The 27,053-nt window shown below is 53.9% G+C and overlaps 3 protein-coding genes across 16 annotated transcripts in view; 2 read left to right on the top strand and 1 right to left on the bottom strand.

The window, feature by feature from the left end:
• The window catches only part of ARNT (aryl hydrocarbon receptor nuclear translocator), a 29,075-nt gene extending 20,467 nt beyond the window's left edge, over positions 1–8,608 (bottom strand). For 8 of the 9 annotated variants that reach the window (XM_040618528.1, XM_040618525.1, XM_040618522.1 and 5 more), the window contains exon 1: positions 6,237–6,367. In XM_040618528.1, coding sequence (XP_040474462.1) covers positions 6,237–6,261 — 25 coding nt within the window. In that variant the 5' untranslated portion in view covers positions 6,262–6,367. Of the gene's footprint in view, positions 1–6,236; positions 6,368–8,069; positions 8,170–8,496 lie in introns of those variants that run through there. The other variant, XM_040618520.1, reaches the window with a different exon arrangement.
• Positions 7,202–8,735, top strand: CTXND2 (cortexin domain containing 2). The gene is made up of 2 exons (XM_040577862.1): positions 7,202–7,713; positions 8,475–8,735. The coding sequence occupies exon 2, from the start codon at positions 8,491–8,493 to the stop codon at positions 8,683–8,685; it is 195 nt and encodes a 64-aa protein (XP_040433796.1). The 5' UTR covers positions 7,202–7,713; positions 8,475–8,490; the 3' UTR covers positions 8,686–8,735.
• Positions 8,736–9,301: 566 nt separating this feature from the next.
• Positions 9,302–26,974, top strand: SETDB1 (SET domain bifurcated histone lysine methyltransferase 1). Of its 6 annotated transcripts, none has more exons than XM_040618408.1 (22): positions 9,302–9,494; positions 10,786–11,008; positions 11,340–11,512; positions 11,973–12,010; positions 12,139–12,238; positions 12,650–12,817; positions 13,089–13,290; positions 14,479–14,552; positions 14,935–15,125; positions 15,973–16,102; positions 16,488–16,626; positions 19,121–19,279; positions 19,815–20,417; positions 20,631–20,747; positions 21,053–21,222; positions 21,987–22,603; positions 23,216–23,244; positions 23,525–23,657; positions 24,262–24,460; positions 24,914–25,128; positions 25,572–25,660; positions 26,234–26,974. In XM_040618408.1, exons 1-22 carry the CDS (start codon positions 9,317–9,319, stop codon positions 26,349–26,351), a joined length of 4,065 nt encoding a protein of 1,354 aa, XP_040474342.1. In that variant the 5' UTR covers positions 9,302–9,316; the 3' UTR covers positions 26,352–26,974. The 6 variants fall into 6 exon arrangements, with proteins under 6 accessions (XP_040474342.1, XP_040474343.1, XP_040474344.1 ...); XM_040618409.1 differs by having other exon boundaries at positions 24,917–25,128; XM_040618410.1 differs by having other exon boundaries at positions 24,295–24,460.
• Positions 26,975–27,053: the final 79 nt, after the last annotated feature.

Genomic DNA, 27,053 nt, shown 5'->3' on the forward strand with positions numbered 1-27,053 from the left:
AGCCTCTGCAAACGGAGCTGCACAGAGCGGACAAACCGCTTCTGATTTATCGGAGCGGAGGGGACCGAAAAAAACCCAACCCAACGCACACGCAAGCCTACCGCCGGGGTTCCCAAACCCACAGCAAAAAGGTACACCGAGAGCTGCTCACGCGGGAAACACTGCCAGAACTGGTGGGACGAGGCAAAGAATCGAAGTTACGTTTAATAAATACGGCAATAACCCAGAGGTTAAGCTGAGAGGCCGTCAAATCTTGGCGGAGCCAAGCCGAGCCTCAAAAGTAATGGCAAGTTATGCCATAGCAAGCTTCTGTGCAAGCTGCCCATTTTTATTTCTCACCTCATCAAACATAAAACGCAGCCTTTTGCACGCCTAGCATCAGAAAAGGAAAAAAAAAAAAACATTTTCAATATCATAGGTACATCTGGCTTTTAACAAGTATTTTTACAGTTCCTGAAATCAGATTTCAAGCCGACAGCAGTTTAATCTCCGCAGTACGGCCAGCGTTGGACAGTCGCAGCGAAAAGCGGAGCTGTGCAACAGCCCAACCACCTCTGCAGCAGTGCGGCTGGATCACAGCAGCTGGCTCGCAGCAACAGCTCTAGCTCTCACAAAACATGCTCCAAAATTTCTGGTATTTCTAAAAAAAAATAATAAAAAACCTTAAAATATAAATAATCTTTCACCACAGAAATACTGCTAGCCTCTATTACTGCCTGATTTGTTTTCCTCCGAGCAGCTGGCATTGCTGAAGAAGTTTCTTCCTTGCCAGTCCATAGTATTTCCCAAGGGTGGCTAAAATATGGAATAAGCATCCAGCCCAGCGCTCAGCAGTTGAAGGGGCCAACAATAACAGTCCCAAACAACAGCATGAGTGAGCACGCCCAATTTCAACACCAACTACAACAACAAAACACGAGTTCTCTGATGTTTCAAGAAAAAATAAAATAGCCGAGAACAAAGAATCAAGTATAGAAACACAAATTTTTAAAAGACAGAAGATTATTTGAGGTTAGTGGTTTTCACCATGTGAATACATAAGGTCTCTGCTGGGAAACCGGTCCCTATGTGATAAAGTCAAGTCAGCTGATGCGATGCACTTAAAATAAAGGGAGGTTGGCCTTCCTCGCACTCCATCCTCCACGCTGTGACCATGCAGCGTTGCCATCTCCTCTCCGCTCGATTTCGGATTGCGTGGACCCTCTGTGCCCCTTCCTTTATTTCCAAGTGAAGTCCCAAGGCGCAGAAAGGGCCGATATCAAAGGTCTTTGTTTAGCGGAACACGGCCTCAAGTGTGAGTAAACCAGGTCAGAAGGTTTATTCCTTTTTCCCAGGAGCCTGTGGCTTTTCAACACACGTATTTAAACGCCACGCTCTGAAATCAAGTTTCTGGAGCACAGCAGATAATCATTTTATTAAGGAGAGAGGAATTTCCGCTTTTGGGCAGGGAAGGAAGTGACACTGTGCTGTTCCTCTGCAAACTAACTTTTAAATAGGGTTGAGGGGGAGGGAGGGCGTCTTTGTTTGTTTTTAAATGCCTCATCTGAGCCTTTGATATTTCCAAGGAGCCTGCTGCGTGGACTAGCATGTCACGATGAAACCACTTTACCTCGTGCTTCAGCTTCCTACTCGGAAACATTTCCCTCTCGTGGTACAATGCGCCCTTTCACAAGTGGAAGAACATAAAGTATCTTGAGATTTGGCAGTGTCAACTGGTTAATATTTTGCTCTGCACAGTGAGGGAGAGCATCAACATGGTTATGTACTCTTTCACATGACCCACCAGCCTCTCTACCACATCCTTACCCCAAAAACAGGGAGAGCGTGGGGCAGCCAGATGGGATGGGAAGAGGTCTGTCGAGCTTTTTCACCCTTCAGAATTTCTAGGACACTCACACGAACGCAAAGCTTCCTTTCAAAACTCCCATTTCACCTCAATCCAAACACAAGCCACAGAGCAACGATACACTGAGGTTAGCGTGGAATTGCTGGCACCCAACCCATCAATGCAAGCTCCGAAAGCTTCGCACTCAACAACAGCGGGGTGGTGAAGGTGTCTCCAGTGCACACGTGCTCCGTAAATCCATTGGCCCAGATGCCAGTCGTGAGAAAAGCAGTCGCTCCACAGAAATCCCTCCGCTTTGGCACTTGAAAGCCACCGACTCCAAGCGTAAAAGGCAATATGGGAGTAGCTGGAGGCAACCTGAGACAAAGATCCAGCTAACAGAGTCAACCAATTCTAAGAAAGCCCGGTACATTACAACCAAGAAACACCAATTTCACAACTTAAACTACCATCACTGGGAAAGCTGCTGTTCAGAGCAGTGACTACCAGTTCCCAAATATCAGGATGCTTAGCTATCCAAGATGGTGAGAACAACATTTTTCATCTCCTCCCAAATAAAGAGGCAAGCAAGGAACATATTCCTTTGAAACAATCAATATTAAGATCAACAGGACAAATGTTCATTTTCATTTTGGAAGTGGTTTCTTCAAAAAACACATGTGCCACCAGAAGTCCCAGTTGATCTTTCTCAGAGGGCAGGGTGGGTTTCACAGCGCAACATCCTTGTTAGGTCTGTTCCAGCTCTTTCCAGAATCAATCCCTGCTTGCCTTTAGCATGTGTTAAATCTAATTAAGGCCAGAAGAGATAAGCAGAGACGGCTTGGAGAAATTACAGATCCTCATTTGTAACTGAATACAAATCTGCAAGCACAACCACAATTCAGGCAACAGTTCGACCCAGAACAGAATAGGCTGGAAGATCGCTAAGGGAATGTCATCTCGAGAGCCAGACTTCCAGCCCAGCTCTCCTGGGAAGGGCTCTGTTGCAACTACTGGCATCTCAACAGTGAAAAAGCTTCAGAAATAAAGTCAAAGAAAATATTCAAAACTGTTATTTACGAGAAGGGCCTGCCGTAGCTCTTAAACGCATTTTTATTGTACCACTTAGCCAGGCACTGTACAAAGCACAGCAAAAACGGTGGTTCCTGCTGCAAAGACTTTTAGCATACAGTTGTTCGCCAAGGCTCAGGATCCACCAGCGCATTTTAGCATAACAAGATCTCATTTAAACTTCAGCCATTAGTGAGCTCTCAAAAAAAGCAAAGGAAGTTTAGAGCAGGTTTTGAGCAGATAAGAGCTGCTAAGATAAACAGCATGCTACTTTAACAACTACTTGCATTTCACTCCCAAGTGTGAGGCTTCGGTCCAAACGGCGCACCTGGCTTTGTATTTACAAAGCGTCTCCATTTCTGTGTCTCAGGTATGTTAAAGAGATTTATTTTTAAAATAGGTGGTGTGTTTTTTTTTTTAGGTTGTTTGAACTTCCCATGCAATGCCAGCTCAGCACTTTCATGCCCATGGGAACCTTCTCCAAGCAGCATTACAGAAATTAACTAAAAAAAAGCACAGACAAGAATGCACCTTCCATTTTCAAGGGTTTGAAATCATGCATTCAGGAAAGTAAATGTTTAAAGTGAAGCTGATGAATCCTATATTCAGCCAGCCAGCACCAGAAATATCCTAATAGTCCAAGTTAATAATAAAACCTGTAAAGTAATGCAAGTAAGGCAAACCACGTTTTTTTTAAATCCCTCCTCGTATTTCCTCCTGGTTAGTGGAAGCTATTCACTTTTCACTCCTAACCAGGAGATTTTAACATAAAACTTGCTTAAATTGGCACAACTGAAAGCTTTCCACCTAGCACAACTCACAGTTTAAGTCTTTTTCAGTTAAACAAGACCAGTAAACTGCACAGGAGCTCACCTCACCCTCGGAAAGATGAGGAAGCAGAAAAGTTTTGCAGACTTTTTTTTTCAGTAAGTTTATCTGAAAAAACAGAAAGTGCTTTATCCATCTCTCTCACATGTTTCTAAGGTGATCTCCTTTGCTGGTGTAGCATTCCGAGGAAGGACAGAAGGCCCAGGATGGCACAACACTGAACACAAGCTGCAGTCTGAACACTTGGAATAAGTTCCAACTTATTTTTCCACTAAGTTTGAACACACACAAAAGTTTTAACTTATTTTTGTGGTCAGTTTTCCCCATCTTTCGCCACGGCCTGCTCAAGCTGTGAGGACATTCAGCATATTTGGGGGCATTAGCCTGTATTCACTGGAGCCCTGCAGTCTGTTTTTCAACATCAAGGAGAAGAGGACCAAGCTTTTAAAGAACTTTCACAAGTAGTTTATTTTACTGATAATCTCCATGTATATAACGCTTATGCAGACTGTATTCCCCACCCCCATTTAAAATGGCCAAGCTAATGTTGGTCAGTCTGCCTGAAGCTATAAATATTAAATGCAGATGTTGAAAGTTCTTTCTCTTTTCCTTGCAAATTTGTTTCAAACTTTCCTATTAGGCAAAATATCACGCAGCTCCGAAGACTACACTTATATAAACGCTCTGCAATACACGAACAGTTTAAAGCCACGAGTATCTTCCTTTCTCATTCACTGGATTCTTATAGAGCTGGCTCGTAACGTACATTTTCCATCCTTACCCCAAGCAGCAGAATTTTTTTTTGCTTTACATTTGGCTACGTATCCTTTGTCCGCCAAACTGTGCAACCTCGATCTAGCACTACGCTGGCAGGAGAAGAAATGAACTTCCTGATCAAGCCCACACCACCACCAATACACATGACTGAGATTTTACTACTTGGAATAATCTCACACTTTCATGGGATATTGCTGCGAGCCAAAAGCGTATTTTGCTGCAGGATGGGATCACAACTTTGACAGTTTCCATTTCAGATGTATTTTTGCCAAACTGAATAAAGAGTTCTTGTGTTTTTTCCTAACACGCCATCTCTAACTTCTGATCGCTGAGGAATTTCAGATCATTATGTGAAACCACAACCACATATTTCCAGATACCAGTTCTGCACGCTTGCCTCAGAATCACCACAAACGACCCAAAATGTTTTCAATATTTAAAGCCACAATAGCTTCCTATATCGTTAGAAAACAAAAAAATCATCCTTCAGAAGTTACATTGAACTGTCCTCAATAAACCTGTACAGGCCATGCCAACCAAGACCTCACCAGCCTCAAGCCACAACAGTCAGAAACCACGAGCCAAAAAAAAACCCCAAACCAACCCAAAACACAAAGCCCAGAAAACACAGAAGCTCAAATTCTGATCTCAGTTGCCACGTTGTAAAACCATCACAACTTCACAGAGGCTGCATTATTCCAGACACATACTGATTTCAGAGCAATTTAGCCAGCAATCTGAAAAAGCCCAAAAGTTTCAGCTTGCTTCAGCAGGCATCAGGTATCACCAACTTCGCTTCCTCCAAACAGGGAGTCACCCGTCGGTTATCGACCTGAGGGAGCCGAAGTTGAAGGAATATTCTGCTCTCTGCTGACAGGCACTCACACCCTTCCGTACGCACCAGCTACTCAGCTCAGCAGTTTAAACAGGTAGAGAGGAGACTTGTAAAAAACCTTTTCGACACAGCACATCAGATTTTGTCTGTCGCTAATTAATAAAAGCTCAATGAGACATACAGCATAGAAAGGGCCTCAAACCAACATAAACCATCAAGGACGACAAAGGCAAGAGAACCCACTAGTGTTTGCTCCCCCCCCGGGAGGGAGAGGATGGAAGCCAGACCCCCGCTGGCAGGACACCACCGCCGGCATGTGCCGGCCGCCGAAGCTCAGGGTGCGGAGACGAGCACCAGCATCTTGCTCCTCGATATCACCAGCTCGCACCGGGTCTCCGCCTCCCCCTCCAGCTTACCTGCTTCCCAAACCGCCTGCCGCTCCGCCAGGTGCCTCCTCCCCAACTTGCTGCCACCTGACAAGCAGCCCAGGCCCCCCCCCAGGCGCCCCCTTCCCACACCGGCTCCCACGCGTGGCCCCCAGCCCCCCAAGCTCCGGATACCCCCTCAGCGCCCCCGGCCAAGCCCTCACCCCCACCGACCCAGCTCCCCGCAAGCCTCCAGCCCCGGGTGACAACTTCCACCCAGCCCAGCCCCGCTCCGGGCCGGCCCGAGCCCCCCCCACCAGCCCAGCCCAGCCCCGCTAACGGCACCGCCAGCCCCCCGCCCCAGCCTCCCTCCGCCCAGCGCTGCTTCTCCTCAGGGCCCCTCAGCAGCCCCCTGCCCGGCCCAAGGCTCCCTCAGCGCCCCGAGCCGACCCCCCCAGCACCCCCTCAGCCACCCCACGACTCCCGCAGCCCAGCCGCCCCTCCGCACCCACCCGGCCCAGAGGCCCCGGCTCACCCGGGTTGGCGGCGGTGGCTGCCATGGCCGGCGCGCACAGGCAGCCGCCCCCCCGCCTCCCTCCGCACCGCCACTGCCAAGATGGCGGCACAGGAAAACCCTCCGCGCTGCCGCGCAGCCTAACCTGCCCTCCGCGAGGGGCGGGGCGAGAGCCAGCTGCGGCGCTCCTATTGGTCTAACCGGGGAGGGGGGCGTGGTGAACGCCCCCGACGGCGCGGCCAGCAGGGTAGAGTGAGCGCGGGCCTGCCCCGCCCCTACCACGGGAGAGGGCGTGGCTCGGTGAGGGGGCGTGCCCCGGTGAGAGGGCGTGGCCACGCCGGGGGCGCGTGGGGAGGGACGCGCGCGTGGAGCGAGTTAAAGGTCGGGTTGAGTGACGTCACGTGTTGGGGCTCTTTTTTTAAAAAATAATTTTTTTTTTTTTTTTTTTGGCGGAGGGCAGAAATCCTGCTGGGATTGAGACTGGGATTAGGGTTGGGATTAAGGTTGAGACTGGGGCAGGGGTTAGGGTTGGGACTGGGATTAGAGTTGGGACTAGGATTAGGGATTCTGCCTGGGCATGGGGATCGGGTGGGAACTGGGCTCGGGACTGGAACAGGGCTTTGGGCCAGGACTGGGACTTGGGGCTTCACCAGTAAAGCATTAGTTTGGGTGATTGTGGCTCGTGGGTCTCAGCCTCGGCCACCCCGTGATCACAGCGGGGGCCGAGACGGGGTGCGGGTCCACCACTGCACCCCAGGGTCCTGCACCCTGGGACAGAGCAACCGCAGATGTAACGTCCCCTTATCCCCCCTCCCGCTCCCCCTGCACCGGCAAGACCCCAGAACTCAGCCTTTGCCGAAAAATCACCCGAAAACCAACCCTGTGCCAGCCCGGGGGGCACTCACAGCAAAGCCTCACCACTAAATAGCTCTCTTTCTCAAGGCGACCTTTTTCCTCCGGGGGGGTGGGGGGTGGGGGGGGGAATAAAATAAACTCACTCGTGGGCTCAGGGGTGTCTCTACAGTGTTTAAACTATTTTGCGGTTTGTTGTGAGGCCGTTTCGCAAGAGCCAAACGGGCGGCTCAGTTCAAAGCACAAAGCATCGCAGCTTCAAAGAGTTTTTCCCCCATTTAGTCTGAAATAAACCAAGGACCAGCTCTAAATTATCTGGCAGGCTGGGGAGGACCTGGCTCCTGCTGGATTTTGGGGACAAATCCCCCTCAGCTCACCCCAGGCCCGTAAGACCCACGAAGGGACCCCAGAGCCTTTGTCCGCTGGGCAAAGGGGGTGCTGGAAAGAGCGGGTGGGAATTTAATCTGCCGGATTGTTTCTCCCCATTTACTGGGAGCGTCTGAAAGGCGACGCCGCCACATTCCTGCAGTATTCATGAAGGCCCGGTGACAGCGGGCACCCAGAGCGGGCACGGCGCGGAGCTGGGGACAGCGGGGCAGGGAGAGGGGCACAGCCTGCGTCCGTCCGTCCGTCTGACCGGAGGGAGGTAAGGAGCTGCCCCAGCCGGGACAGGGCTGAGACCCTGGGGGCTTCCTGCAGTCTTGGGGGGCTGCAGGACTTGGTCTTGTTGATTTATCTGCTGTCCTTGGCGTAGTTAGGGCTGTGGTCATCTGCTCCTGGAGCACATTAGCTTTATAAACACGCTAAAACCCAAACATACATATATATATATATAGGCATACGCCTATATACACAGAGCTCGGTCCACATGGCTCTCCTGGCGCCACTCAACAAGCCTCCACCTCTCCTCCAACCTTGTACAAATCCAATTATCCCTCCGCTGCCACAAATGTCTCTCTTCAGTAACGGGAAAACTCCCCTTTCCCACCCCTGTTTGCTTACCGGCGGTTTTTCCTCCTGTCCTGCCGGCAACCCCAGCCAGCCTCTGTTTTGCTGGGGGTCAGCCAAGCCCTGGCGCACCCGCTGCACCTAACACAGCGTCCTGTGAAAGAACAACAACAACTTAATAGCGGCGTTTTAACCTGCTTTTTCCTGGGAAATCAGGAGGCTGAGCAGGGAAGGGAAGCTGGGAGGGTGATAGCATTAGATAACGAAGATCCCTGTGGCGAGGGTGTCGGGGACAAGGATGGGAAGACACTGGGTGTCCCCCAAACTGCCACGGCAGGGAGCAGCGGGGTCTCGAAGCCACGTTTTCCCCTTTTTGGCCGCTTTTGCCACCCCACTGGTACTTCCCCTGCACTGCCACCCACCCGGCTCCTGTGAACCCCACCCGCCTCCGCCCCACAGGGATGCCGCGGGGGCCATGCACCTGAGGGCTACCTGCATGGAGAACGTCACCGCGCCACCGGCAGTGGATGTGGACAAGGGCTTCGCCATGGCCTTCGTGGTGCTCATGTGCCTCTTCCTCCTGGCCATGATGGTGCGGTGCGCCAAGCTCATCATGGATCCCTACAGCGCCATCCCAACCTCCACCTGGGAAGAGGAGCAGATCAACTGAGCCGGCCCCAGGGACCCCCGGCACCCCCAGGATCACAGCCCCCAGAACACCCCCCAGCCCTCCCACGCCACAGGGCACTCCAGGGCACCCCAGGGCACTCTGACAGCCCCCAGCCCCCCGAGCACCACGGCACCCCCAGACACCCTGGACCACTCGGCGCTCCAGGGCCCTCCAGCACTGTGGAAGCTCAGGACCCTCAGGGCTCCCCAGTGCCCCCCAGCACCCCAAGGCTCCTCAGGACCCTCAGGGCTCCCCAGTGCCCCCCAGCACCCCAAGGCTCCTCAGGACCCTCAGGGCTCCCCAGTGCCCCCCAGCACCCCAAGGCCCCCCAGCACCCTCAGAGCTCCCCAGTGCCCCCCCAAAGACCCCTGACATCCTCAGAGCGCTCCATCACCCAGCAGCCCAGCCCCCACAGCGCTCCCCAGCACCCCCCCCCAAGGCCCCTCAGAGCTCCCCAGCACCCCCAAAGCCCACCCATCCCCTCCGAGCACTCTGTGGGTCCCCGACACCCTCCGGACCTACGCGGCCCCTCAGGGCCCCGGGCCCTTCCCAACGCCCTCCCCCAGGGGGCAGCACCGCGCCTTGTTGGGGGCGCTGCGCCTTTAAGCGGCCCTGGCCCCGCCCCCAGCGCATGCGCGGTGCCGCGCGCGAGCGCTCCTGCCGGCGGGGGAGGCTGGGTGCCCCGGGGGGCGGGGCTACTGTAACCGGAAGTGACGTCAAGCAGCGTCCGTTGGAGCCCCTCCCCCCCCAACACACCTCCTTCTCCCCAGCAGCTGGGGGCGCGGCGGGCCTCGGGCCTGGGAGCCTCGGTGAGTGCGGCCTGCCCGAGGGGGCTGTGGGGCAGGGGGAGCGAGGGGCCGTGAGGGGAAAAGAGGGGCAGGGGACTGGGGAGAGTGAGGGGCTGTGAAGGGATGTGGGGTGTAGAGAGGGGGCTGTGGGGCAGGGGGACTGAGGGGATGTGAGGGGACATCCACGGGTGAGGTGGGGGGGTGCTTGGGGGGAGGGGCTGTGGGGCAGGGACTTTTCTAGGACGACAGGTTGATGGAAACTTGCCGATCTAAGCAAAGTGCAGGGTGTAAGAGAGAGCGTGAGGACACTGGGAGTGGGGGGCGGGGGGGCTAGGGTGTGAGGGGGGGCTGTGGCGGCATTGGGATGGGGCTGTGTGGGGAGGAATGGGGTTGGGGGTGCTGTGGGGGCTGTTGGACAGGGCCCTGGGTGTGAGGGGGGGGGGTGTGGGTGGGAGGCGTTAGGAAGTGGAGGCTGATGGGGGCTGTGGGGGAGGTGTGTGGTCGTTGGGGTGGGAGGTGTTGGGGGGCTGTGGGGGTCTCTTTGCATCTGTCAGGCAGGGGGAGAGTGTGTGGTGGTGTGGCTGGGGGGGGCGGGGGTGCAGGTGGGGAGAAACGTGGGCAGGGAGAGCTGGATCGGGGTGACGGGAGCAGGGTGGGGGCATGGGACAGGCAGGGAGCCTGAAGAGAGAGGTGAGAGCAGGGAGCCTTGTGGGAGGGAGGGAGGTGTCTGGGGGCTGCTGACGGAGGCCAGGCTTCAAAGGAGTGAAGACTGGATGTGTTACCGCCAGGCCCAGCTCAACAGGACTGGAGGGACAGAGGAGAGTGCTGGGACCATCCCCATCCCTGGGGCTGGATGTTATCCCGTTCCTTAAATGCCACAGGCAGGGGAGGACAGGAGCTCTGCAGGGCTGCTGTGTGAAGGTGAAGCTGTGGGACGGGCTGGGAGAGGCACCCGTGTGGCTTTCCTCCCAGGCGAGGCAGCGGGGTGAGAACTGCCCGCAGGTTTCGCAGAGGAGAGGGCGCTGAGGTGGGGAAACGTAAGGCTCTGGCGTTCAGGGGCTTTGGAGAGTCTGGGCAGAGATCAGAGGAAACGTCAGGAGTCCCTGGTTGTCCTGGAATCCTCTGGCTCCACAGTCTGCTTTGCACTTTGGTTATTTTTGGCTCCTTGTGATGTTATCTTAACATATTTAACATTTTCTTCCTGTTTAGCTTTCAAAAAATGGAGCTTATGCTCTCGTGAGCACTGTGCCTCAGAGGATGTGCTACAGCAGTAGGGTTTCACCAGCCTTTTCTCATCTCTTTGTGGTGTCAGTTACAACAGAAATGGATTCCCAGGAGATCAAAGAGCTGCAGCAAGAAGTGATGGACGAGCTGGGAATCTCCATGGAGGAGCTCCAGGATATCATTGACAAAGAGCTGGAGAAGTTTGAGTGTGTGAAGCAAAGGAAGCAGCAGCTGGAGGAGCTGGAGAAGTGCGTGAAACAGAAGGAAGAAGAGGTGGCTCATGTTGACCGGCTCTTTGATGACGCTTCGAGGTGGGTGCGCTTGGAATCGCAGCCGTGCGTCAGAGCCTTGGAGCAGAGGACGGGGAGATGGCTTGAGTGCTGCCCATTTCCTTTCGGTGTCGACTGATGCTGTGGTTCTACATCAGTTCGTTTGCCCATGTGGTTGTTGAGGGATAATTAAAATTATTCCCCCTGTGGCTTTAAATCCTTCATGTGAATACTCTTCCCTCACCTCATCATGGTTGTATTTAATTAGCAGCTCCCCAGCAGTCAGTTCCTGTTTATTTCTGCAGTATTGTGGGATGTACAGCTGCACTCACCTTGTCTTTTCCTGTCGCTGCTCTTCTCTTTCTTTCCCCAGAGCTATTGATAAATGTGAGATACTGGTGAAGGATCTGTACTCCAAGCTGGGCCTCCAGTACCGCGAGAGCAGCTCTGAGGACGAGGACTTGGCTGCCAAGCCCACGGAAGTGATTGAGATCCCAGATGAAGACGACGACGATGTCATGAGTATCGATTCGGGCTGGAAGCACAGTTCAGTATCTCATTGCGCTGCATGGGACCGAGGGGAGGGATGGAGATCCGAGTATGTCCCGGAGGAGCATGGGAACAAGAGGGATCAGAATAAGGGTATCATAAAGTTGGCCATAAGCCACGCTCGCCTGTAAGCGGGAGAGGATCTGGTAGGAAAACCCATTAGCTCGTGAGGAACATCACTGCTGCGTGGTCTGCCAGGGCCCGTAACTGTTCCGTGGCTCCCGGAGTCCCAAACCAGGACTTCTCCCATCTCCCACCAGCCTGACCGTTGTCCCTGTCAAACGCTGCCCCAAGGGGGAGCAGCCTGTGCAGCGTCTTGTGCCTCTAGAAAGGGTGGCTTGGTAATCTGCTTCGAATAGATGCTTTTCTCTGTTCCCTCTTCTTTCAGTGGCTTAACTAGGGTGGATTTTTTCCTCCCCAAGATGTTTGAAACCACTTCTTTTCTCTTGAAATGCAGGCAACAGTAGTTCCAGAATCACAAAGGATCAGACTCTGGTGAGTTGGAAAAGACTTGACTATAGCGTGCATCTGAAGTGGGGTTTTGCCGTAATGCTTAGGACAACATTGTATTCGGTACAAAACCGAAAAGATTCTTCATATTTTCTCTCTTTCCTTCCCTTCAGCTGCGGGAAGCCATGGCTGCAATGAGAAAGTCTGCCCAGGATGTGCAGAGATTTATGGATGCCGTGAACAAGAAAACAAATGCCCAGGATGCACAAAAAGGTCGGTGTGTGAGAGCCTCTTGAGACATGGGCTGACACCCGTGTGTGTCCTTCCCCTGGTCCTGTCTGCATCTGACAGTTTGGTACCTGAAAAATAACTATTCTCTTTCCCTGCTGGAAAGACCTATTAGGACATGTTGATTCTGAAGTCCTTTTTTTTTTTTTTTTTTAAGCCCTTTCCGAAAGCAAATGCATGTGGTGCAATTTCCATAACATGAAAACTTTTTAATGGTGTTTAAACCTCACTTGCTGATTACTCCATCCAGTAAAACTGAGGCACTTAGGCTGACTGAACTAATGGAAGGCAAGAACGCCTCCTGTCTCAGGCTGAGATGTTCTTCAGTTGCGTGCATAAGCGAGGGAATCTTTGGGCAATTTCTTAACTTACCTTCTGTTGCTGTTCCTTGGGTAGATGCACAAACCCCTCAGGAAACCTCCAGTGCTGTCCAGCCCGTTGGCCTTGCAGCAGCTGGGAGCGATCTCAGCAATGATGGTGATCTGAACGTTGGCATGAGGATCCTGGGCAAAAAGAGAACCAAAACGTGGCACAAAGGAACTCTAATCGCCATCCAGACGATCGGTACGTCCCGCGCTTGATGCTGTGACTTGGTGCTTGTGGTTTTTGCTAAGCTTTGGGTGGATGATGTTGATCAGGCTTGGAGCAGGTCTCCTCCTGTGTCAGAGCACTGGGAAAGAGTTGTAAGAACAACACATCTCCACTATATTTTACCTTCCAAATTAATTTCTGAAAACGCTTTCAATAAGTTCTGAACTTGGACCAGAGTGCTGCAGGGTACTGGACTTCTTGCAGTCAGCTTTTATTTATCCTGCCGCGTTGAAATGTCTTTCAGGTGCTGGGAAGAAGTACAAAGTGAAATTTGATAATAAAGGGAAGAGTTTGCTTTCTGGCAATCACATTGCTTATGACTATCACCCCGCGCCTGAGAAACACTACGTTGGCAGCAGGGTTGTGGCAAAATACAAAGACGGGAATCAGGTTTGGCTGTATGCTGGCATTGTGGCTGAAACCCCAAACGTGAAGAATAAAGATCGGTATGTATTCTCCTCCGCAGTCCTGTACCCTCTCTCTCTCTTTCACATTTTTTTCTGTTTGTTTTCAGGGGGGAAAAAAGATTAAAAAAAAGTGTATTTGCTACCACAGGATCGAAATTCTTTCCTGCCCTTTCCAGAGATGTAGTTCTGAATGTTGATTCTTTGGTCTCTCTTATCTCTGAAAGCTCTTGGGTGGAGCTTCCATTCTATTACTCATGTCCCTGAGCCAGAAATTATATCTGGTAATTCATTCAAACTATCACACAAATGTCAGTCTGCACTGCTCAAGGCATTAAACATAGCGTTAGGAAACAGGAGCCCTAGAAGCGTTCGGTGCCAGCAGTGCTGCCAGAGCACTTACAGAGGAAACAGCAGGTCTAAAGCAGCCTTCTCAGGCGGCTGTAAATAAGGGGCAGGGTTTTTTTTTATGTTGTGGTTCAGGCTTGTGGCCTTTCTGAGAAGATTCATAAAGGATATAGTCACCCTCTTCGTTTTCAAGCGTGGATCTGCCATAAAGGCCTAATTGTGTCAAGTTCTATCTGATCTGTGTTTAATAACTGAAAATGAACTGCATTTATTACTCACGTTGCAAATTTGCTCCTCCTGGCTGGGCTGCCTGTAACGCTGATCCCTCGTCATGCCAAGCTTTGTACGGCTCCATATCCTGCAGTTATTGTAGAGAGGCACGCAGCGCTAAGCGGTGCTGTATCCAGCCTTGGGGGTGTCCCCCTCTGAGCTCCCGGCCCCCCCAGACACTGGGGAGACTCTCATGCTCCTGTCCACAGGTTGAGCCCTGGCGGTGTCCCTCCCAGAGGCTCCAAAATACATTTTTTCTTGGAGAGATTAGGAGCAACGAAACTGTCTTTTCCTTTACCTCCTGTGGCCGAGGCATGGAGGGAACTGAGGGAAGAGGCTGTGCTATGCTGCTGGGAAGCCTTCGGGCAGCTTCTATTTTGTCTTTGGGAGCCGAGGGAGAGCTCGGGGCTGGGGGAGAGCTGTTCTGTAAGAACCGAGGGAAGCAGCCGTGCTGCAAAGCACACGATCTCCTCATCCACTGTGTCTGAGTCGAGGTTCTTCGGGACTGGCAGCAGAAACGGGAGGGGTTCTCCGCTTCCGTTATGTGATGTGGAGCTGCGTTTTACTCAGCTGTGTTTCTAATTTCCAACTTCCAACGCTGCTCTTCTCCAGATTCCTGATCTTCTTTGATGATGGCTATGCTTCCTATGTCAAGGAGTGGGAGCTGTACCCAGTCTGCAGGCCATGTGAGTGATCTCTGCCCCTCCGGTGTCCTGATACTGAAATTGTATGGAGAGCCTTTGGGGGTGTGAAAGAGCCGGGGCTCAAAAAACACGGGACAGACAGGCTGCATGGCCCCTCTGCTGCTGTGCCTGTAGATATTTGCATATGAAGCTGGAGGAAATAGTGGTTTGTTACGGGCAGAGTGAGTCTGCTGTGATTCCTTGCACTCTGGGTGCATTAACGTGGCTGGGTGCCCTACCGCCAATAATCCAGCCACTCAGGATTGCTGCTTGGTTGTTCTTACGTAAAAATCCACCTGGGATCTCTTTGGGAAAGAGTTAAAGTTTCTTTTTGTAAGAGTCTTTCCTCCTCTTCTCTTTCTCCCAACTGTCTCTTTCTGAGCAGTAAAAAAGACCTGGGAAGACATAGAGGATGTTTCCTGTCGTGATTTCATTGAGGAGTACATCACAGCCTACCCCAACCGGCCCATGGTACTGCTGAAGAATGGACAGCTGATCAAAACCGAGTGGGAAGGGACCTGGTGGAAATCCAGAGTGGAAGAAGTAGATGGCAGTCTGGTCAAAATCCTTTTCCTGGTAGAGCAATTTTCTTTTTCCCATTAAGAAGGGAAGATAGGCTTAAATTTGAGTTGGAGGTTGGCTGACTTGGGCTGGTGCAGTCCCGCTTCCTTGCTAATGGCAGACAGGGTCCTGGAGCAAGCAGGTGTTTTGCTCAGTAGGTAGACTGCCAGTTTCTCCTGTGCACTGATAGTGAAGGTGAAACACTTCCATTTGCATGACAAAAGCTTCAAAAGCCTTTTTAAAGCATTTTGCATGTGAAACTTGAAAGCGACAGATGAATAAGAAAGAAAATTCATCATCTGCAGGTGTTCCATCCTGACCCTTTCCTCGATATAAACACCTAGCTGTGTCTTCTGTCCAAATACAAGCGTCGGTTTGAGACACAGGAGAGAAACTGAGCAGAAGCTATGATAACCTGCTTGCTCACATTCTACAAATTGCAGAAAGGGAGCAGACGTACTACCTGTGCTGGCTTGGCTCCCTTCCCGTCCAGATTGCTGCATAGCCACTGAGGCTGGGGAAGACATTGTGCACTTGCAAATTTAACCCCCCTGTCCTAGAGCAGATAACTTGTCTCCTGAAAGGGTCTGGTTTCTCCAACGGTGCCTCCTTGGTCGGTTGTTGGGCTGAGAACAGAACTGCATTTGAGGTTTGGGGACCTCTGTCTAGATTGGGTTTGTGTTCAGTGCTCCCCCAGACATGATGAGTTATTTGCTGCATGGTCTTTCAAGAGCCTTCACGTCAATGCTTGCGCCTCCTTTCCATGCGATTCTGCTCACCCTAAAAGCATGCTGCTGCCTCCCAGGCCGGTACTGTACCTCTGGAAGCTCTTGCTGTGAGTGTTGCCTTCTCCTTACTGCAGGATGATAAACGCTGTGAGTGGATTTACCGGGGTTCCACACGCCTTGAGCCCATGTTCAGCATGAAAACTTCCACGGCCTCCACCCAAGAAAAGAAGCAAAGTGGACAAGCGAGGACTCGTCCCAATGTCGGTATGTGACATCTTTTTCAGTTGATATCCTGGAATTTGAGTGGACGTGTGGTAGGTTGGTGGGGGCAGGTGGGTTGTTTTGGCTTTTGTTTGGTTTTGGTGGTTGTTTTTTTAGCAGAACTCCTGGAGCTTTAAGATTTACAGTGGGCTTTTTCCCCTGGCATAAAGATGTCACAAAACCAAACTGCATTTGGGTAAAGTGGCCGGAATCTGTTTGGGGTGACTGGCTCTGACTCAGCTCAGGCAATGACCGGGTGTTAGTTGTGAATGTCTCTGTTTTGATTGCCTTCGGGGACTAAATCAATATTTTGTAGCTAGTGCCACAAATTTTGGTCGATGGTAGAGACTTTTCCTGCTGATATTTTGCTTTTTCCCCTCCCCACTAGGTGCCGTCAGGAGCAAAGGGCCCGTAGTACAATATACACAGGATTTAACAGGAGCTGGTACCCATTACAAACCTTTAGAGCAAATGCAGGCGGCCTCGCTGGCTGCACAGTCCGTGTCTCCGCAGCCTGCTGAGATGGAGTAAGTACCTGAGTCAGTTCTCTGCTTCCACCACTGCCTCCTTTGTGTCCCGTCTCCAGTGCTCAGCTCTTTCAGGCACCACGCTTTCTGTGCAGAGGAATCCTCAGGTGCGGGTTTCCTCCCTGACTAGGCTTGTTTCCTGGTTACACAGATCTCTTTTAGTCATGCTTCTGGGGGAAACTACAGAGAAAGGCTGCTGGATGAGTAATTGGGGGCGGGAGAGCTGACAGCCCAGCACCCCCTGAGCCAAATGCCATTGTTCTTACTCAGGGCTAAAGCTTTGCACTTGATCTATTTCCAAGTTAGAAAGTTTGCTCCTTCTCTTCTGAAAATCTGAATTGCTCCCTCGTGTCACGATCCAGGCACTGGTCCCCGGCTGCCTTGTATCCCTCCACTCGGACTGACCTGCTCGCAGACCTCAATGACTTACAAGGCGCTGAGAACTCAGGATCAGTGGTTGGTCTCGGTGGTCACAGACCAAACCCGATAAAGCTAAGCCACAGCCAAGTCGCACACGTGCCTCCCGCTGCCGGGGGCCCAAGCAGGACGTTCTCGGAGGTGCAGGCTGGTGCCCAAGGAGGCCTGGATGAAGGAGGAGCTCGGCCTTGTGATGGAGGGAGCGTGTTGGAGAACACCAGGGTACCTGGGCGTGCGCTCTGGGACTGTAATAACTTTCTAGGGGAGAGAGAGGCTCTCCCAGTTAATTACTGTCACCACTGTGGATTTCCCATCCGAATTTCTGGATGCCTGGTCCCCTGCCAGCATATCTTCTGCTGTGACTGTGCCTTGCTGCATGGGCAGAAGGGAGAAAAGAGATGTCCCAGCTGTAAGGAACCTGTGCAACACGTGAATCTTTATTTACCCGATGCTCTCCAGGCGTAGCAGCATCTCAGGAGCCCCACCTGCCGCCAGCCTCCGGTCTCAGGAGGGGATTCCTCACCAAGTACCAGTGCAATATGAGCCGTTCTGCCCCTGGATGTGGGAGCTCACTTGAGAATGCTCCTCCTGACGGAGACGTGAGAATCAAAGCTGTAATAGCCTTGTCCCTCACCTCTTACGTGACCAAGGAGAGGCCGATGCTGAAGGAGGTCTGCTCCAGAACGAGAAACGCAAGCTGCCTCCTCCACCGTCAGCCCAGGGCCAGCCTGCCAGCCCCTAACACCAGAGCAGCCCGAGCTGTCGAGGCTGTAGGAAGGATGTGCAGGGACACGGCACGAAGGCGATGAAGTTGGACTGCCTGCCTGCTGTCTCGTCGGCTGCCAAACTCTCCTTTTCCATTTAACGGTCCTTGCATGGTTACAGGAAGCCTTTTTTGTTCCCTCCAGACGGCAGCTTTGACTTTAGGATCTTGTTTTCAGATCTGATACAAGGAGACACTACTACAGCTGTTGCCCTGCCCTGCCCTTAAGGAGTGACCGGCTTAAAGACAACTGGTTTTTAACAGTGACTGAAGGCAGCGTACCATATCGGTGTCCCTGCTGTCCCGAGGGATACTGTTGGGTTAAAACCACTTTAGTTTTAGATTATTAAAACTGCGAGAATGGTTTCTTCACTCTCGTGTTTTGTTTACTCTGAGGAAGGTCTAGTTCTCTTCCCTCTCTAGTCCCGCCTTCAAGTTCTTCTACAGTGGCAGGGAGCCACTGTCAGCTATTTCTGACTCTTTAAAGCCTGTTGATGGAAGCTTTTTTTCCTCTTCCTCTTGAATTTTGAAATGTGTGTTAACACCTTGCTTTTGAGGCAGACGTTTGCAGATAGTCACCTCCTCTTGCTCTCACTGTCTCCTCCTTTTCTGCCCTGATAACTGTGTTCTTCCACCTGTGGGAAAACCAGTGGCTGGTTTGGGGTGGTTTTCTGTTTAATCGGTATAAATGGATCAAAAACCTCCATGGTGTTTGCTCGGAACACGAAGGTAGTGTCTTCCAGGTGCCGCCCACCTTCCTGATGTGGTGCATCGGGCTGCAGAGGTGTTCGGGAGCCCCTCGTAGCCCTTTTGTCAGTGATGCTGTTACATTCCTTTGTGCAGTCACCTCTTGGTAAGGACAAGAGAGTCCACTGTACTCCTTGTTCCTCCCACTGCTCAGTACTGTTGCACTGATTGAGCCTCTGTAAACTCTTGTTTCTGCTGTTGCAGGGGTTTCTTCAAGTAGTGGTTTGTCCGGCTTCCTGAAATAAAGGCCTTGGACATCCCCCTTACACTCCCTCTCACCCTTATCCCTTACTTCCAAATAAATAGCAGTATGTCAGAAGTTGCTTTTAGATGTAGGCCAGTTCTGGCATTTGGTTGGGGTTGTTGTGGGATCCTGCAGCACCAATAGTCAGAAATGGGTTGATTTTCACACTCGTTAGGAAAAAAAATCTGCTCTGTTTCTCTTGGACGGCACACTGTTGCCAACTTCCAGGGGGGAGTGTTATTCGGCCTGTCCCGTCTGTCTAAATCCTGCCGTTGTGTGAACGTGTACATCTTGCAGATGGCCTCCCTTCTTCCCTCGCGCAGGTGCACCGACAGTCAGCTGGCCCAGTCGAGGAAGCAAGTGGCCAAGAAAAGCACATCCTTCCGTCCTGGCTCCGTGGGCTCCGGGCAGTCATCGCCTTCTTCACCTGTCCTAAGTGAGGCACCTCCATCGGGACGGCTGAGCGCGGCCCCGCAGCATCGGTAGGCAGAGCTGCTTCACGCTTCCTACAAATCCCTGCGTGCGTGCGAGAGGTCGGGATTAGCACGGGTTTATTTTGTGACCGATTGACACCTTCACTCACCAGCTCGTCCAGTCCCGAGCGTTCGCCTTCCTCTTACCTTGTTCTCCCTCCCAGACAACTGTTCCTGACGTTTTGTCGTTGGCCTGAGCTCGGGTGGCTCTGTGGCAGTCGCTGCGCAGCACAGAAGCTGCTGGTGTGTGTGCTGAGACCACATCCAACTTGTGCTTGGTTTTGCTTCCCTAGTTCTGATTGGGGGGTGGGTTTTTCTGTTCTCTGCTGCTGGTAATGCTCCCTTTGTGGGCTGCCCAGCCTCGCCCCTCGGGGATGCTGGGGTTTGTGCCTATTTGGACTAAGCAGCAAAGCAGCGTGTCCCAGAGCAGCTGTTTTGATAGGAATTAAGTTGTGTCTCAACTAAAATCCCTCTGCAGTTGGAGGAGAAGGCGCTGCTCTTCCATAAACCGCGGCTGTTCAGTGTGTCCCTTTCCCCCTAACAGGCTCACCAGCGGCCAGGCAGGCGGTGGCGCAGCGCAGGCCTTCCATGGCATGATGGACCGCGTGCCCAACGAGCCCTCTTACCGAGCCCCGCTGGAGAAACTCTTCTACCTGCCGCACGTCTGCAGCTACACCTGCCTGTCCCGCGTCCGTCCCATCCGCAGCGATCAGTACCGCAGCAAGAACCCCCTGCTCATCCCGCTGCTCTACGACTTCCGACGGATGACAGCCCGCCGACGGGTGAACCGCAAGATGGGCTTCCACGTCCTCTACAAGACACCCTGTGGGCTGTGCCTGAGGACCATGCAGGAGATCGAGCGCTACCTTTTCGAGACAGACTGCGACTTCCTTTTCCTGGAGATGTTCTGCCTGGATCCCTACGTGCTGGTGGATCGCAAGTTCCAGCCCTACAAGCCCTACTACTACATCGCAGACATTACCAAGGGTAAGGAGGACGTGCCGCTGTCCTGTGTCAACGAGATCGATAACACCCCGCCTCCCCAAGTGGCCTACAGCAAGGAGCGCATCCCTGGCAAAGGGGTTTACATCAACACCAGCTGGGAATTCCTCGTGGGCTGCGACTGCAAGGACGGCTGCAGGGACAAGTAGGTGAACTCCTCTGTGTCACTGCACCTGGAGGGTGGTGGGCGGCCCAGGGGGAGTCTGCTCTGGTCACTTGTAAGTTTGACTCCAAGTCAAGCCCTGTCTCTGCACATAGACATGCAAAAAGATGCGATTTTTTTTCTCCTTGCTGTAAAACTGGTGTGTAAAACTAACTTCTGGTGCACAGGTGGGTTTTTCTCTGTGTGTCTCTCTAGATCGAAATGTGCCTGTCACCAGCTGACAGTCCAGGCGACTGGCTGTACCCCAGGTGGGCAGATCAACCCCAACGCAGGATACCAGCACAAAAGGCTGGAGGAATGCCTCCCGACAGGGTAAGCAGAGCTGCGTCTTCTCCTTCCCTCACAAATACCAGCGTCGGAAACTTGGCGCTGTGAGAGAGGCGGTATTTCCCGGAGCCGAGTGGAGATACTGAAAATGTGCCTCTGCTCTTGATCCATCTGGTCCTGCGTGGCCTGGGACGCCCGTGCGTTACCCTCGCACCTGGCAGCTCCGCTCTCCCTCCTGCGCTGAGCTTGCAGTCGCTGCTGCAAGTCCCTTTGCATCGTGGCTGGTACACCGCCGAGCCTTGGGATATTGCTTTATCGAGGAAGATCTCACTGTTCTCCTTTTCTTTCAGAGTTTACGAGTGTAACAAGAGGTGCAAGTGCAACGTTAACATGTGCACCAACCGCCTGGTCCAGCACGGGCTCCAAGTCCGACTGCAGTTATTCAAGACGCAGAACAAAGGCTGGGGCATTCGCTGCCTTGATGACATTGCTAAAGGCTCCTTCGTCTGCATCTACGCAGGTAGGAGCTCGCCCTGCTGAACAGGCAGGTAGGAGACTCTTCTTTTTGAAACAGGTGCTGTGAATGCAAGGCCGTTGTCGAGCCACCGTGCTTCCCAGCGGTCACAGGCGTTCAGATAGGAATCTGCTTGCTTTTGGTTCAGGACAGGGGGCATAAGTAGCTGAAAAGAGCCGGTTGTGTCAGGCCTGAGAGCTAGGCTTTGTTTATCGCAAAAACAAGGTGCTGCGGTGCCAGCGTGGCTGCGGTGCCAGCGTCAAGAGAAGCGCTCGGATCCCCAGAGCTGTTTCTGCACGCTGAGGGTGGATGAACACATACCTGCTTCCTGTTTACATCAAACCAGTTGCTGGAACGTCGGCACAAACCAATAAAATGCAGAAGTTGCGCAGCTTGGTTGCGTTAACTCTGAAATGAAACTAACCGCAGGCATTGCCTGAGTTCTGGCGCTCTGGTTTCTTGCCCTTAATATTGCCCCTGCGCTACACCATCACCTCCAGCCCTTCCGAGGCAAAGGCGGTCGCCCCGTTCGAAGGCCTGGTTGGAGGTTTCCATCTTGGAAGCCTGGATGTTAGCAGGGGCCCGCTGCAGGTTTATGTTACCTTGGGTGTCAGGGAAATACGCTGTCCTTTCCCAGCCCAGCTTTGGGATAAGGTGGTGTCGGTCCTGTTTGCTCCTCAGCGAGTCTTTGGGGAGGATAAAACCTGTGGGGTGGTAGGAACGTCATCCCTGGGAAACTCACGCTTAGGTTTCCTATTCCCCACCTCCAGGGAAAATCCTCACAGATGACTTTGCTGACAAAGAGGGGTTAGAGATGGGTGACGAATATTTTGCGAACCTGGATCACATTGAGAGCGTGGAGAACTTCAAGGAGGGCTACGAGAGCGATGCAAAGTGCTCTTCTGACAGCAGCGGGGTGGACCTCAAGGATGAAGAGGAGGAGAACACAGGCACCGAGGAGCAGGAGGAGTCCAACGAGGACAGCTCTGATGACAACTTCTGCAAGGATGAGGACTTCAGTACCAGCTCGGTGTGGCGCAGCTATGCCACGCGACGGCAGACCCGGGGCCAGAAGGAGAACGGGCTGTCGGAGACAGCCTCCAAGGACTCGGGGCTCACCCGGCAAATCAGCCACGACGAGACGGCAGTGGCCGCCTCCTGTAAGCTGCCGATATCGGAGGAGACCTCCAAGAACAAAGTGGCCTCATGGCTGAGCTCCAACAGCATGTCTGACACCTTCCAGGACAACGACAGCACCTCCTCCTTCAAGATGAGCGAAGGCGGCGAGGCCAAGGTCAGCAAAACGGAGCTCCCGGGTGAGCGAGAGAAAACCTGTGCTGCTGCCCCAGGCGAGCTGGATGGAGAGTCAAAGGCACCGAAGAAAGATGTAAGGGAGGGCTGGGGGGGCTGCGGGACGGGGAGGGGGGCACCGCGCCTGGCTTGGGGGCACGGCTGAGGAAACGGAGACACAGAGATGTCCTCGGCTGTGCTCTTGCTCAAATGGCTTCTCTACCCCTACAACACAACTGGGTGGACTGTGGTGCTGTTCGGTGTCCCCTCGCCCTGTGTTTGTGGCCTTTTGCCCAACGGGGGGGGGGGGGGGGGGCAGGGAGGTGCTTTTCCCCTTCCTGGGGGAAGTTGTGACACAGGAGGCCACAACGAAGTGGCTCGGCGTGAGCTGAGCCGAACATCCCTCCTGCCCTGGGCACGACGTGCCCGTGCAGCCCTGGGAGGGGGAGCTGGGGGCAGCAGGTCTCTGTCCACCTCCCGCTCTGGAGAGGGCTTGGAGCCCCCTGCGGGGGGGCTGGGGGCAGGGTGGGAGCCCCGCGGTTGTAACTTGGCCCTTCTGGAGCACCCCCTGGACTGGGCGTCACGCCGAGCGGTGGGGACAGCCGGCTCCTCGCGCCTGGGCTGGGGTTTGGGGAGCATTTCTGCAGAAGGGCTGAAGAAAGCTCCGCAAGGGAAAGATTTTAATCTTCTGTACTTCTCCACTCTGCAGGAACCTGAAGACTCAAGCAAAATTCTTGGGTAAGATTCCTTAAATTGTATTTTCCTGCTTTTTGTTTCCAAATATCACGCTGAACGAATTGCTGTAACTCTGGGGCTGCCCCTGAACAACTCTAGTGCCGCTGCCAGAGTAAGCGGGGAGGTTGGGGGGTGGGGGGTGGGCTGTGCCCCGGGAAATTAAACGCTTGGTGACGTGTCGGCAGTCGTGTCCGGCACTCGCCTTCCCTCAGCTGCTCCGTCTGTGCCTGGGGACACCCCCCCGGAGCTGCAGGCGTGACCCGCTCTCCTCCTCGCCCCGCAGGCTGAGCGACGTGGGAAGGATGTACGGCTACAACCCCAGCCCGCCCAAACTGGAAGGGGTCCGGAGGCCGATGAGCAAGACGGCCCTGCTGCAGAGCAGGCGGCATTCCCTCACCCCGCAGCCCACCACAGACGTAAGTGGTGATCCTTCGGGCTGGGAGGCGCAGGGCTGGCTCTGCCTCGGCTCCCGCCGGGTTTGATGAGGACCTTGGACCGTGCTTTGGGTTGTTTCTATGCCACCGTTGTTCCCAGTTGAGCACCGGTGGTTCGGAGTTGGGATTTCCTGGGGACAGTTGATTTCCTTCAGACAGTGGGGCCCTTCACGGTTCCGAAAGCCCAGGAAGAGAGGACAGCACGGCCTTTGGGCCGGCACCGAACGGGATGCAGTGTGCCTAGCACGCCAGGGAGCCGTTGCTTGGCAGAGCCAGGTCTAGGAAGCCATCCTGGGGGGGACCAGCTTTGGGTTTTGGGGTCTTCTCCTTTCCTTGCAAAACCCAGAGCACCTAACGGTGCAGGCTCGAGTTCCCCGCAGCCTGGGTGCCCCCTGGAACCCCGCTGCCCTCTCAGCCACCGGCCTGTGAGGTGGTTTCTGCCCCGTTCAGCTCCGAGCCACCTCCAAAGGGCTTCCAAGAGCACAGAGGTCCTCTGCTCTGAGAGAGCACGGAACCGTGGGGGACGAGGGAGCCCTGAACGTCGCTTGGGAAGGAAGCGGGAGAGCGACGCTCCCGCCTGGCGCAGGCTGCGCTCGGAGCTGTTCCTGCCTTTCCACAGGACGTGCTGACCCTGTCCAGCAGCACCGACAGTGACGGGGAGAACGGGCGGGCAGCGGCGGGGCAGGCCCAGGGCACCACCAACGACAGCGACGACATCCAGACCATTTCCTCGGGCTCCGAGGAGGAGGAAGGGGATGACAAGAAAAACCCCTCGTCTGGCTCAGGTGCGGACAGCTGCTGGGGTCGGAAGGGACGGGGGGACAGCGAGAAATTTTGGCCAGAAACCACCGGGAAGGGCTCGTGAGGACACACCAGTGTGAGCGTGTTGCATCCCGCTCCACACACCTCCGAGTTTTGCCTGAGGACTGAAGTCTGAAGGTTCCCCGTGTGTTGTTTGAGATATAACTGCAAACTCCTGGTCCTGAAGGACTAGATATTTCTGGACATCTTCAGAAAAAGCAACTGTGGGGCTTATGAGGGTGGGTCTCCAGGCTGTGCTGGGCCGAGCGGAGCTGGGAGCTTCCCAGGAGCCACCCCAGGGTGGTATTTTAGGTCTGAGCTGCATCCCTCAGGCGCTCGCTACCCCTGTGTGAAAGGGGGGAGCCAGCAGCGCTACCGCGGGGCTTCTCTTCTGGAGGACGAGAGAGAACGGGGTGGCGTTGGCTCCTCTCTTGCAGCAGGTCCTGTGAAGAGGCAGGTGGCGGTGAAATCCACCCGGGGCTTCGCCCTGAAATCGACTCACGGCATCGCCATCAAGTCCACCAACATGGCAGCGGCCGACAAGGGCGAGAGCGCGCCCGTCCATAAAACCACTCGCCAGTTCTACGACGGAGAGGAGTCCTGCTACATCATCGATGCCAAGCTGGAGGGCAACCTGGGCCGGTACCTCAACGTGAGTCACTGCCCCGGCAGCGGGCGAAAGGGAGCGTCCCCCGGCAGCTGGGAAGGGAAGGGGACATCTTTGGGGTGACTTGGCCTTTCAGGGGGCCTGTTCCTCCCCAAGACTAGATAAATACAGTAGAAAAAGTGGGAAAAGAGCAAGATTAGGATGATCCATGCCCCTCCCCCCGCCCCTAACGTGAGTGAAACGAGGCAGCTGCTGCAGCCCCGTGACACGTGGTGAGCAGGATGGCCAAGTCAGTCCTTCCAGCGCCGTTACCTTTGCAAGCGTGGATCCTGTGACTCATCCCTGGCGGCGCAGGCAGGGGAGGGAGCGTGGCCTGTTTCAGCAGGGAACGCTGCTTGTTTATAAAGGCTTGTGTTTACCACGGGCCGCTCTGCGCCCCTTCCGACGCAGGAACTTGCTCACTGCGGTTGTCTCCGCTCCCTTCACAGCATAGCTGCAGTCCTAACCTCTTCGTGCAGAACGTTTTTGTGGACACACACGACCTCCGCTTCCCCTGGGTCGCCTTCTTCGCCAGCAAGTGAGTTGTGGTGCACAGGGAAGGGCCGCTGGGACCCCACTCCTTGGCCAGGGGTCTCCTACTCCTGGTAGCCACTGCCCCTTAATTTTACACCAGCCCGAGCGGGGAAAAGCTTGGAGCCAAGTTGGGCGAGGGTCTCTCTCCTCTGCTGGAGATCCTGGTGCGCTTTGCATCAGTTTTAGACCTTCCCGAAGCGGGGAGCTAAGTGCGGAGCAGCCAGCTGCCCAGCTCGTTCGAGTCACAAACCTTCGCGGCAGCGCCAGGCGGGCGGTGGTGGATCCCTGCCACGTGCCTTCTGGGCACCGCGAGCGGCGTCGCCTCTCTGAAGCCCCGCGGGAGCGATTCCTCGAACTTTGTCCCTTCGCTCGCTGCAGAGCCGAGGGCAGCCGCGCTGGCTGCTTCCCCCTTGCCCCAGAAGCAGGACCCTGCCGCCCTGGCCAGAGAGGTCCCGGGCAAGGCCTTGCGCTCTGCTAGCAGGAGCTCCAGCTTATCCTTCGTTCTGGAATCACCTCTTCTCCCAGCCTGTCCGGTTTCTTAATAATTTTTTTTATTATTTTGTTTTTTACTTCCCAGGAGGATACGAGCCGGCACGGAGCTGACATGGGATTACAACTACGAAGTAGGCAGCGTGGAAGGCAAAGAGCTGCTGTGCTGCTGTGGGGCTATCGAGTGCCGAGGGCGGCTGCTCTGAGCGCCCTCCTGCCCCCAGCGGATCCCTCCTGCCCCCAGGCCTGGTGCTGACTTTCCCTTGGCGAGGGGAAAGTTTCCTCTCAAGAGGTAGTTGTTTAATAGTAACCATTACGAAGCCGATTAGAGCTCCACGTTCTCCCGTTCCCTTGAAAGTTACAGCAGCAGATGGGGATGGATCAAACTGTAAACCGGCACGGGGGTGACGGCCGCGCCACGCTGCTTTCCCTCACCTCCCAGGGCTGCAGGCTCCCTGCTTGTCCCGCAGGAAAGGCTGTTAGCCCGGCCCTTACCTCCCCGAGCTGCGCACAAGCAGCTGTTCCGGCTCTCCACCACCTTTAAGACACAAAGCCCTGGGCAGCTACAGCTCCCGGTGGTGCTGCTGCTGGTTTTCCAGCAGGAAACCCTTCCCCAAGACTCCAGGGAAGTGTGTTATGTCCCTGCGGCCTTGGGATGGGACGGGAGCGAGGGGGGAGACAAGCCCAGGGAGAGCGGACCAATCTGGATTTACAGCAGCGACACGAATTTAAGAGGGGGGAAAGAAAGTATCTGTCTTCAACTGTGATATGTTGTAAAAATCTTTTCATTGTTAAAAAGCAATAAAGTATGTTTTTCTATTAAAAAAAACAACAACCAAAAAACCAAACAAACAAAAATGCCCTGAACCTTAGACACAGCCAAAAGCCCTGAAAAAGCAGGATTTACC

The sequence above is a fragment of the Falco naumanni genome, chromosome 20 (assembly GCF_017639655.2).
Source record: "Falco naumanni isolate bFalNau1 chromosome 20, bFalNau1.pat, whole genome shotgun sequence".
Taxonomy (NCBI): Eukaryota; Metazoa; Chordata; class Aves; order Falconiformes; family Falconidae; genus Falco; species Falco naumanni.

Coding starts and splice junctions, on each gene's coding strand:
- SETDB1 (XM_040618408.1), top strand. CDS start 9,317: ATGCGCGGTGCCGCGCGCGAGCGCTCCTGCCGGCGGGGGAGGCTGGGT. Junction 15,126..15,972: donor TGGTCAAAATCCTTTTCCTG/GTAGAGCAATTT, acceptor TCCTTACTGCAG/GATGATAAACGCTGTGAGTG. Junction 20,748..21,052: donor GAGGAATGCCTCCCGACAGG/GTAAGCAGAGCT, acceptor CTTTTCTTTCAG/AGTTTACGAGTGTAACAAGA.
- CTXND2 (XM_040577862.1), top strand. CDS start 8,491: ATGCACCTGAGGGCTACCTGCATGGAGAACGTCACCGCGCCACCGGCA.